The 12,530-nt window shown below is 33.0% G+C and overlaps 1 protein-coding gene across 4 annotated transcripts in view; it reads right to left on the reverse strand.

Moving 5' to 3' along the window:
- Nucleotides 1-2,649: 2,649 nt before the first annotated feature.
- Nucleotides 2,650-12,530, reverse strand: part of SYT14 (synaptotagmin 14) — a 231,059-nt gene continuing 221,178 nt past the window's right edge. For 2 of the 4 annotated variants that reach the window (XM_004028341.5, XM_055378859.2), the window contains 2 exons: nt 12,069-12,125; nt 2,650-10,816 (listed from right to left, as the gene is read on the reverse strand). In XM_004028341.5, coding sequence (XP_004028390.3) covers nt 10,503-10,816; nt 12,069-12,125 — 371 coding nt within the window. In that variant the 3' untranslated portion in view covers nt 2,650-10,502. The remainder of the gene's footprint in view (nt 10,817-12,068; nt 12,126-12,530) is intronic. The other 2 variants (XM_004028339.5, XM_019030212.4) reach the window with 1 other exon arrangement.

A 12,530-nucleotide genomic window follows, 5' to 3' on the forward strand; every position in this document is an offset into this window, starting at 1 on the left:
CTTAAATTGTAGATTGGAGATTACATTATGAACCCATTTATTCTGAGCAGAAGTGTTTCATGTTTTCATTATATTTCAGTAGAGACAACTTTACAAAAAGGAGAAAAAAAAAAAAAACTCAACCAGACCAATTGGGCACTGGCATTCCCCTCTTTAAAAATGTTAACTAAAAAAGGCTCTGGATAATTTATAGAACTAAGGATTCAAAGACAATCAGAGATTAGATGATGCAGCAACTTTAATTTCTTTCAGTTTTAGAGCACCAAACGTTTAAATTCTTTTTCATATGCAAAATAGTACTTGTTAAGTCTGTTGTTATAAATCTTTGTTGCTGGAAGTAAAATGGACAAGGTAATGAAATATGAAAAATATCTAAACTCCAGGTCTTAGGGAAACAATACAACTATCTAATGAAAAAGAATTAAAAATCAACAAACTACTATTGGCAAAGAGAAAATTATTTTGTTAAACAGGATATCAATACTGATATGAATGACAACAAATTCACATTAAGTTAAAGAACAAACTAGGTAACAGTTCATATTCCAGCTGAAGATACTGAGATCATTTTAAAGCTATTTAGTTTAATTTGTGATTTATATGAACTTTAAAGGAGAATATTTTTAAATGTTTGCATTTGTAAGTCTATTTTCTTTGGAAGCCAGATTTGACTTACAATTAAAGAAAATAATATGACCCAAACCTTTTGAGAGTAATATTTTATAGCACATTTAGATGAGATTCTTTTCAAACCCAAGATCTAAATAACATGTACATATATCCATTTGATATTTCCTTATGTAATTGACATTATTTTATTTTGTGTAGCAGTCATATTAACATTTATTTGTCAATGACAAGAATTAGGACTGATGTTTATGTATCATCATCAATGAAGTCAGATGTTTACCCATTCCATGTGAGTACTAAAACGTAAACAGATTTTTACATAAAGGTGAAGAAAAATAACTTTTAACCCACACAAAATTTATTCTCTGGAAAATTAAACTGCCATTAAAATCTCATTGGAATAATAATTTTAACTTTTTTTACACTGTTTTCACAGAGGTCAGCAATTTCTGTACGTAATACAATTATACAAAAGGAAAAAGGCACCGAGACAATCGGTGTATACATAGTAGAAAAGTCGACATGAGAATAAAATGCAACACACAGCACATTTTCAATTACATGAAAATGATTACATATATGCTCACTCTATAAAACAGACTGCTTCACACACGCATGTTTATATTTTTGACCAAAAATGTAAATAAATGTGACAATAATACAACACTGTTGATAACCACACAGGCATGTGTTTATACTAATAAGATCCATTAATGGTTTAGAGTCACTAGCAAATATGCTGGAGACAATTCAAGACCAAGGAAAAGGTTAATCAGCAGTGTATTTCTTCAGTTGTTTGATAAGAGTTTTGCTCACGGAGCATTTAAACTTTATCACACTGTTATATCCATTATTAGAAAAATAAGTAAGAAAGCTCTGTAGAAACTATATTATTAAGGAAGCTTCTTTCCTCAAAAAATGAAACAACTAGGAAGGAAGGAGGGAGGGAAGGAAGAAAGGAAAGAAAGAAGGAAGGAAGAAAGAAGAGTAAGGGAATATTGAATAAAAGATTCCACTAATTGAGCTTTTCCATAAAAATTTCATTATTTTGAGAAATAAAATACAATGCAAGAGTATTGATCAGTGAGGAACCTCATGAGTTTTAGAATAGGTCCCAACATTTATCAAGACCCTTAAAACTCATATAATAACTATTCTTCCTCAAGACTAATTTAACTGAAAACATATTTATACACTTTCTTTTTTCAAAATTCTAGTAAAAATCTAGCCAAAGGTTGGCCATCTCTTCCAAACAGCTTTAAAGATTCCTCAAAATTGTTGCCACTATATTATATTCACCACAAAACAAAAGCAATTTCAATAAAATTATACAGAAACATAATAAATCAATTAATTTTATAACGCAAGCTACTACTGGAATTTTTCTCTTGATAAACAAAGTAATATTTATAACATCAAAATGCTGTTAGAAGTATCACCATTAATTTCTAGCTGTGCTTCAAACAACTGTTTAAATATGCTTCAATATTAAGAGAGTCAATTTATGTGCAACAGCTACTCTGGTCTCCCCTCACACAACAAATGTCACATAATTACAGAATACTATAAATATTCTCAATATTTATCCAAAAAGACTTCCCCAAACCAAAACAAGCACGATTTCTCCCTTTTCCTCCTCCCCACTCCCCACACTACAAAAAAAAAAAAAAAAACACACACACACAAAAAACCACCAAAAACATAAAAACCAAAAAAGCCCCCAAACTTCTTATGACTGTATGGTATGTACTTCAGTTTTCTGGGTTTTGAAATCGCCTGGTTACAGCAACATGTGAAATTTTAAAAACCAGGTTTTTAAAAGAAGGCTTCCTGTAAAATTTAAAATAAAAAGAATGTGCAAGCTAGAGGGAGAAGGGAGGAGACCAAAAGGAGAGAATATGACATAATGATCTCCTCAAATCTTCACTTCCAAGAAGCCGGCTTCTACTCCATTAGAATTGCAATGACATTTGGGTACTGAAGCGGCCGTCCTATTTCAGGGTTCTGGGATACTGATCCTTTATGGGCCTTTTCTCCTATTGGTGCTTATGGATTACTTCCATCAACACTAATGGGGGTTAAGGACAGGAATCACTACGAGGACCAACTCCTGAGGAATAAATGGTTTGATTGTTACTGAAAATTAAACCATCAGAAGGAGGTTGGCACGCTCAGAAACTGACAAGTGAAGTGATGTTACGAGGTTCAAAACCATCCACCTTCAACCAGATGTGAATGGCAAAGAGAAGCAGTAAGTCTCAGAGATAAGGGAAAAATTCCTATTTTCTCATTAAACAAAATAGTCATATTTAATATGAACTGCTAGCAATATCTGAATATATAAACAAAGTTTGAAAATTTTTTTCAGTATATAACGGAGTATAATATTTTATCTATCAATTCATTTTAAACACATCGTCAGGTGAGAGATCACATGTTAATGTAATAAACAGAAAGATGTTATGGTTTTTCTTTTTAAAATAGTCTTGAATATTTAAAAGACAAACTCAAATGTCTAACAGCACAAACTGGATTTACTGATAATCAGAATAATAAAGAAGAGGGTGAAGAAGGGTCCTAATAAGACAATTTATAACACAGACTATCAAACTGACATAGAAATAATGTCAAACATCTTGTACAACTATTGCCACCACAGTGACTTTGTTCTTATAATTAGAAATTTTCATGTCATAAACAGTTGAAATTTTACAATAAAATTATGCCAAACCTTTGTTAGACAAATAATCAGTTTCCTTCCTGCTCCCAGCCCACACAACATAATTTTAGGATACTTCACACTATTCAAGGTAAGTACACAACCACCACCACCACCACCACTGAAACAGCAACAACAAACATGCTATGATTAAAGAGTATTACGCTTTGCTCTTTCTGTAGTCCCCAAGAAAGCCTATGTGGTCCTCCCTATGGTCCAGTACAGGTGATTAAAAGAAAAAAGTCAGGGTATCACTTTTTGATAGGTATTATTCAGCTTTGATGAACTAACTCTGGTATCTAGTTTGAGTGTATATGAATAAGAGTGGGGAAAAAAGGCAGGGAAGAAGAAAGGGAGTATTTTTTAAAAGGCACATACTAGTCTAAACAGGGAGAGAAAAGAGCAATATTTTTACACTCCTTTTTTGATAATAAACTAGTAATTCCAGTCTATCAAGCTGATTACCTTAAGATTATATTAACCAGACCTCAAGCTATCACCAAATCAAACACAGTGATGCATCAGCAGTCACAAAACAGCCTAATTCAATGACAACATTATTTCACATATTCAAATAAGCTCATTTTTAAGTGGGATACCACATATCTTTGTGGGGGAAAAGAAAACTTCAAAATGTAAAATGTGTTAATACAAAATATTACATCAGAGAAGAAAATATGGCTATATGTGAAATGAGGGGAAATGGAAACTCAGATGTACCTTATCCACAGCATTTATTCTGAGAGAAAGAGAAGGTCCTGAGGCTGCTGTATTAACTTGCTATTTGAAACAAAGGATCCTAAGAACAAAACAATCAAGGAACTAGAGTTTAGAGCAGCAGTCACAGAATCACTGCTTTTAGAGAAGAATCCAGTACTGCCTTTCAACTGATGAGTGTGATGACAATGAAGCCATTTAGATGATGATAAAGGGAAGCAAGAAATCTTACTGTATGCAAGAATGCAAAAATGCCAGCACCTATGGCTGCTACTGTACATTTGCTCAAAGGTCAGTCTTATTTCATTTAGGATACTGATAAAGAAATTACTTGATAAATACCTCCCCATTCTTCACTTTATATCCATCATTGTAAAGATAACTTAGAAGGAAATATTTGAACAGTGATAGAAAGGAATTTTTGGAAGCCATAAAATCAACATATTTATTATACCAAGAAACACTTTGAAAAATGTATGTTGAATGTGAATGTACAGAAACTCATGATTAAATATTAATTTTTTTCATTAAATATCTTCCTTTTTAAGGAAGCACAAGAAAAAGATGAATAACATTAATCCTAGTCTTAATCTCTCTATTACTATCACTATCACACTTAAAGGTGTGATCTACAGGCACTGAAACATTTCATGAATAATACTATGTAATACACTTAATGTTCTATATCAATAGATCTCAGACAGAATTTCCTGGAGAGCTTAATAAAATGTAGATTATTGGGCTCCCTCCCAGGCCAAATGAAGTAGAATCTCTGGAGGTGGAGTTTTGGAATACAAGTTAAATTTTCCTCCCTTCTTTCCCTTCTCCTTCATTCTTTCCCGTCTCCTCCTTCCTTCCCTTCTCCTCCTCCCTTCCTCTCTCTCTCCCTCCTTTCTTCCTTCCTTTCTACAAGGTCTTGCTCTGTCACCCAGGCTGAAGTGCAGTGGCGCTATCTTGGCTCACTGAAGCCTTGACTTGCCAGGCTCCAGCGATTCTCCCACCTAAGCCTCCTGAGTAGCTGGGACCACAGGCATGCACCACCACGCTCAGCTAATTTTTAAATTTTTGGTAGAGATGGGGTTTTGCTATGTTGCCCAGGCTGGTCTTAAACTCCTGAGCTCAAGTAATCCACCTACCTCAGCCTCCCAAAGTGTTGGGATTACAGGCGTAAGCCACCACACCTGGCCCAAGTTAAATTTTCAAAATAATTCTTAAGGATACTACAGTTTAGAAACCATTATTTTACATTTTGTTCTTGGAAAGAACGTGTGTCCTCAAGTTTGATGGGAGTCTAACGTGTATTTGTTCTTTAAGACCCAACTCAGGGATTATCTTTTCCAGGAAGATTTTTTTGAATTCCATGTTGCACTCTTCTACTAAATCCCACGGTACTCTATGCATGCCCCTATCTTAATGCTTCATTATACTAGACTGAAATTATCCCATTCTGTGGCCATCTTCCTACCTTAGAATGTAGGCCCCATGAGGGCAAAGACTTCGACCAATTTATTATCTCTGCATCTGTAGCACTTGGAACAACAACACATGGCACATATCTAGTACTCTTAAATATATATTAACTGAAGGAATAAATAAATCCATGCATAACACAAGATTCATAAAAACTAAGACTCATGTAATAGTGTGACTGGCTTCTTCCACAGGGAATTTAGTTCAATTCAATATTTACTGTCTGCCTACTATAAGCAAAGGGGCACAGAAAGATACTAACAAGGCATTGACTACTTACCTAGGGGGAAGAGAGACATATGTAATAAAAAACTAGCTGTAATTCCTGACAAATCTTAATAAAATTGAGAATAAAACATAAATAAATTGCAATGAGAGGACAGAGGAAGACAAATCTTTTGTCTCACCACTGATATGAGTGAGATATGGGCTAGACACAGGTTATGCCCTTCATAGAGTAGTAAGGGGGTCATGTAACAGTTAAAACACCTTGGATTCCCAAAAGTGGTCAAGGAGCAGAACTGATTAATATGCTTTTGGAATATAAGTATAGGCTAAACTGGTAGAATAAATCAATTCCAAATCTTTGCAAATCAAAGTCAACTACAAAATGACACAAAAGTACCACCATTTGTGTCCCGAGAAGAAAAAAAATTTATGATCTTCTTTTCTAGTCTTTTCTCTTTCCCCAGCTGTTTTCTCCCCCTTAGTTCTGCCATTCAATCAAGGTGAGTGGGATTATTGATAAATATAATGTCCTAAGTAGTTTTTTTTTTTCAAACAGGGAGGCAAATGCAACATGCATAGCATGGGTTTTAGAGTAATTTACACCTGGGTTCCAATCCCAGTTCTACTACTTACTTACTGAATGACCTTGGGAAAGTCTGCTTAACCTCTTCATGCTGCAGTTTCTTTATCAATAAAATGTTGATAACATTACTTACCTCACAGTATTGTTTTGAGAATCAAGCAAGTAATAAATTATTGTGCTAGATCTTAGTAAATTATAGCTGCTAACCATCACTTTGGAGGGCAGAGACAATGTTTTAAAATTAACGTTAGAAAATGCTTTGCAGCATGCTTAAACTTGTATTCAATATTAAATATGGTTGGCAATAATAATACTGACAGCTACCTTCAATGTAGGCCACAGATGAACTGGGGACAGTGAATGGAAACAAAATTAGAAATAAAAACTATCAATGTGAAATAATATAGTGATAACTCAAATAACTATATATATAATAACTGTCTTTGTGAAAAATCTGTGAATTGTCTAGTCTATGTAGGCAAATGGCAATTTTACGCAAATGAATTTGTGTCCTTTCTATTCATAGCTGGAGAGGGATCTTGAAAAATATTTGGTGGTGACCACTGTTCTTACTCCATCAAAAATTTACATCTTCCCATAGCCTATTTTTTCTTTCACTGGAAAGACTATGATATCATTCAGTATCCCCACACATCTTCATATTGACAAACACTCTCAATTCTTTTACCTCTTTCTCCTATTGGTACTATCTTACTTTGCAGTTATTGATTATGCTTCTGATTCACTTGATAAGTGAAATGAAAATGATGATGGTATCAAGCAAATGATTTAACAAACAGCCCTGGGCATCTTCACTAGGTTGGATAAAACTGCTTTACCAGGCCCTACATTTAAACATGTGTATATTAATCAGGTAGTTATTTTCTCATTGGGTTTTCTTTTTTTTAAATTGTGGTCCAATTTATTATTCTTGTCAGCAAATACAACATTATTGAGAATTCACTAAATGCACAGTAAGATAATATGCAAATGGATTTCAAACAAAAGTGGATTGTACTGAAGACACAAGAATATAGAAGAAAGCTTCTGAAAGATAAGGCAATACTATGCTAAACAAATTCTTTACTGATTTGACATACATTTTGTTTACTGGGCAGCAATAATTATCTTTTGCAGCTCATTTGGGAGAAAAATAAACCCCATAATTCCAGGTTTAGAGGCTCCCATAAATGCCAGTCGATTGCCATATTTGGACTATATCATTTTATTAGAAAACTTAGGGGATTTTAATAGAACTATATGAAAGTGGGTTGTCTTTTTCAGGTTTCTGAGCCAACACCTGCTCCCTACCAGTGGGTCCCTATTTGCTATAATTACTGAGATAGAAGATTTTGCTATTAAGCTTTCATGCAAATTCAAGCACACAAAAAAGCAGTAGTACTGTCTCGTACATTAGATTCAGTAGAGTGAAGTGGGTCCCCTGAGCCTTATTTAATCCTTTTCTAAAAGAACAGACAACTTTTTGGGAGTAATTACTATAAGTTGTGTCAATCTACAGAAACAAATGTATATTTCGCTGTGTGTGAAGGAGAACAGCAGCAGAAAGCAACCCAAACCAAATATAATATCTAGTAAATACATAGAGGAGAAAAATAATCCTAAATGTATGAAATGTTTTTCTATTCAGTTATCTGAAAAAGCCAGGGCACCTTTGCCTTTACAAATGAATATACATATACATATTTATGTTGTATGTGTAATGGTGCATGTGTGTATACAGATACATACACTCATATAGATAATTTATAATCTTTGAGGACTTGGCAGCTGGGGTGGAGGTAGGGTCTTTCCAGAAATATTAAAAAACTGTTTATTAATTTTTAAGCCATGAAGGATTTGATACTTATGCCAGATAAATCCCTAGGGATGTATCAAATCTCACACACACAATTCTGGGAATAGTCTGAAAAAAGGTAGATTTAACAAATAACAATTAGTTAGGTCTTTTTCTCACTAAGAGTGAAAGCACCAAGCTGGTCTTACTAATGTGTTTCACTAAGCTCTGTTACAGTTACAGATAAGACTGATAACTCTTTTTATTAGGAAGATAACAGTTGTTAGCAATGCAGTCAGTTGTTTCAAAGTCTAAAAAGATCATTATAGCTTCAAATGCCTAAGTCCAATTTCTCAGTAAAATCTACATCCCCTCTTCAAGTCTTTTTTCATACTGTTGCTGAAAACACTTAAATGAGATATTTTGCCATTTGATTCAGGTTCTAACTCTTACTTGTTTATTTGAAAAATCCTGGAAAAAGCTCATTGATATAACAATAAAAGATGGATTTTTCCCTTTAATGCAGCCCTGTAACACACATTCTCAAACCTCATGTCATCCAATATAGCATTTGTATTTTTTCTTATAATTCATGTGTATGAATGCATAGAGCTGCCATTTTTTAAACTAAAAAAATACAGAAGTTCACGGTCTTTTTGGGTTTCTTTTAAGGCCTTTCAGTACAGCCAAGCTGAAGTAATATCTACGCATTGTTTTGTTATTATGGTAATAACAAGTTCTAGTTTACAATAATATATAGTACTTAATTGGGACTAGAAGCAATGATATACTGCTTTTTAGTAACTGGTAAATAGTATGTTTTTGTCTATTTTAACTAGAAATGAGAAGGAGAAAAAAGAAATTATTTTTAATATATATAAAACATACTCTGATAAAGTATATGCATAAAATGATATATTAGGTAAGAAGCAAAATTAAAAAGAAAACAGCTTATAATATTCCTGATTAGAGTTCCTAAATATAAAAACAAATGAAAGTGCCTTGCCATTAAAAAGTTAGCACATTATACAACTTTTACATACTTCAGAGGAAATAAAGATCTTGCGACACTGTTCTGAGGAATCTTTACATTTATAAAAATCGAAGGCTTAATTTTGCAAATACAACGTTCAAGCTGTATGAGCAAATTTAACTTACATGAAAGGCACAAGATGACATCACGTTGAAGAACTTTATCTGTAAATTTCATAAAGTCTAGTCACAAGTTACTAGAAACTTCATAAGGAATCTCATAACTGTTTTTAACATGATGTTCCAATTCAAACTGAGAACTGGATAGTCTTCATATCACAAATATAAATTGAAGTAAGAGTGAAGATTTAGAGAGAGAACAGTTTCTTATTTTGAATGCTACCTGCTTTACGCAGTGTTGGTTACTAAATACTCAGAGCAGAAAATTAAAATTGAATTGTTTTCCATTTTCAACAGCTTATCTACTGTATTTTCAGTTTGTAAAAAATGTATTTTCACACTACTGTAATTTTGAAGAGTCAATCACTGAAAGAAATTGGAAAGTAAAGTCCTGCTCTATTAGCTTCCTACATTGGAATACAAGAATACAGGAAGTGCTTTCAACAGAAAGTTACGTAGTTCTACAGTACAACCTGTCTAGAAGACTTGCAAGGGACCAGTACAGTGACTTGGTCTCTTTGGATCAGGCAAAAGCGGAGGCAAATGAAAAATGAACTTTTAAAAAAATAACATATTAAAAAAATTCCTGTATGAAAATGAATACTTGTTTGCACTTAGATTTAGTGCTTTTGAGAGGAACTGAGGCACAATGAAACTAAGTGCACAAAGGGAACATGCCTGAAATAAAACAATTTTCAATGTGACTGAAACCCTTCACCGTTAGATATGACTTATGATAGAGTTGGAGAACTACTTTTTCATATTAAAGAACATTACAAACACCAGGGACTGGCCAGTCAAACTATGTTTTATAAATAATATGTAGGGTGATATTAAAATTGTATTGCAACTAAAATTCTGGTTTTTAAAATCACTTATAATTTTGATTTTTCATAAAATGACTGGCTCTTTTGCTAAATTAAAATTAACTTCAAATCAAAAACATCTTATTAAATTTCTGGAGGACTGTTAGTTTAGCAATGATAATGTATGTTTCTCAGTTTCCTAAACAAGCTCTACTAGATACACGTATTTTCTTCATTTATGTCAGTATGAGATGTTCTTTCCATAGAACTTAAAGCATTTTGGTAGAAGGTTGAATATGATTCTTCAAAGAACAGCTCTTCTAATGGTGACTTGGTAGAAACAGTAATGTTGGAATTGGAAATATGCTGCCTTTGATGGTAAGTGCTTGCTTATTCTATTCATCATGACTCTAGCAACGCATGCCATCTACATACTTGCTGTCCTTTTGACTCTTTCATTTCAGTCCAGTGATTGAGTTCTTCTTCTCCAGAGCTGTTGAGACCTAAAGAAATCCAGCCTATCATCTCTTTTCTTTTCATGCTGCGTTTGTTATACACAGACAGTATGAGTGTCACATCAGAAAGCTGAAATAGGGCCACTTGAAAAACAAAAGTTTCCTTATATACTGGATTTGGCTGCCCTCTGCGGATGGATGTCTTGCATTTGGACATCTCTTGACCCATGGAATTCAGTAAAGTTAACTTAACATATGTATCTAAAGAAGAAAAAGATAACATATCACAAATATCATTTGAAACAAACTCAAAACAATTTTCTTATAGGCTAAGAAAGTTAAGTATTTATACTTTATAAGGATATGGTGTATACCATGTTTAATGGACATTCGACTAATTCCATTTTGATGTAGATGCTTATAATATGTGACAAATACAGAGAATGCTAAATAGGCCAAAAATATTTTGGTAGTAATAATATCTTAACCTTACTATTTCTATGTAATAGTTAGAATTTAAAGGTATACCTCATAATCCTTCCTCCACCCTCCCACCCCATCCTTGACCTCCCACTACCCTCCCCTGCCCGTTCCCATTCCCATTTAGCTTCACTAAGCAGGACATCATAGCATTAATAAACACTTAGCAAGCTCAATTAGCCACAACACTGTAAAGCATTCCACTGTTTTCAGAGAATAAGAATAAACAAACAAATAGAAATGAAGGCAAATGGTGAAGAGAAAAGAGGAAGACAAGAATGCAAAGATGACATCAAAATAGCTTAGGATGAAATGTCAAAAAAAATCTCTGCATGGATGTGGTTTTTAAATATACTTTAAAAACATTTAAGGGCAAAAATGAAGCCAAATGCATTAAAGGTTCAAAGTTTAGCAAACCAAGTAAAACTTTCTCCTGGTTTCATGCAAGAGTACATTTAATGTGCTTTCAGGATAGTTAAAATACTATAGGATTGTTTTTTGGCACAAATTTAATGTAAAATTTTAAGAATGATATCTGAACTATTTTTATGAATTATAAAAAAAATGATGTGATGTTTAGTGTACAAAGTGAAACATAACAGTTCACTGCCTGATTATTTGGGAGACAAATCCTTTCTTTATAAGACTGTTTTCAAGTTTTTTAGACTCATGCAAATGATCTTCAGCATGTTGATCCATCATGTGTACTTCATATCAAAATTTCAATTAATTTTAAAGAAAATTGCAATATTTATCAGGAAATATCTATTTCTGTTATATGAATCAAAGTACAAATGAATGAAAAAATAAAAATTTTTATTTTAAAAAGTTTTGCTTATTTCATATATGCTCTGAATACCATCATCCATAATCAGAGATAAATTCTAAGTTAGTTTTATTTAAAGTACCACAGATAATAAATGTGCATTGTTTTGGAAACCAACATGGTGGACAGCTTCACTGCTGGCAAGTTTTAGGGTATTTTGGTTTTGCATGAAAAGACAACATCCAATTAGCCTCTACAGGAACTCACCTCGGATTATATAAACCTGTCCACCTATCAAGTGTTTTAGACAACAGAACAGTCCATCTGACAACAGGGGGTGGAAAGCAGTAAAAGAAATAATGACCAGATGTCAATCGTTGGGTGAAAGAGGGTCAAAGGTTAGAATTAAAGAGGAAACACTGTTCACTGGAGTGGAAGAACACAAAACTTTAGCATTTTAATTCAGATAGAGGATTGAACAAAAAGGATGTTGGGTAAATTTAATGGGATGAGAATTTTTAAGGTTATTGTGTAATCTTAAACAAAAATTACATTTTTTTAAAGGGGGACATCTTTTTAATGATATCCTCTTGGTCTAAAGCACATTGAACATAGAATCATGCATATCATCAGACTATAAAAGACTGAATAAGTAATTATAAAGATCATCAGAATTATTATTATGCTTACTATTATTGCTAAATTTAAAATGTATCAATTTAATATTTC

This window comes from Gorilla gorilla, chromosome 1 (genome assembly GCF_029281585.2).
Source record: "Gorilla gorilla gorilla isolate KB3781 chromosome 1, NHGRI_mGorGor1-v2.1_pri, whole genome shotgun sequence".
In the NCBI taxonomy this organism is placed as follows: domain Eukaryota; kingdom Metazoa; phylum Chordata; class Mammalia; order Primates; family Hominidae; genus Gorilla; species Gorilla gorilla.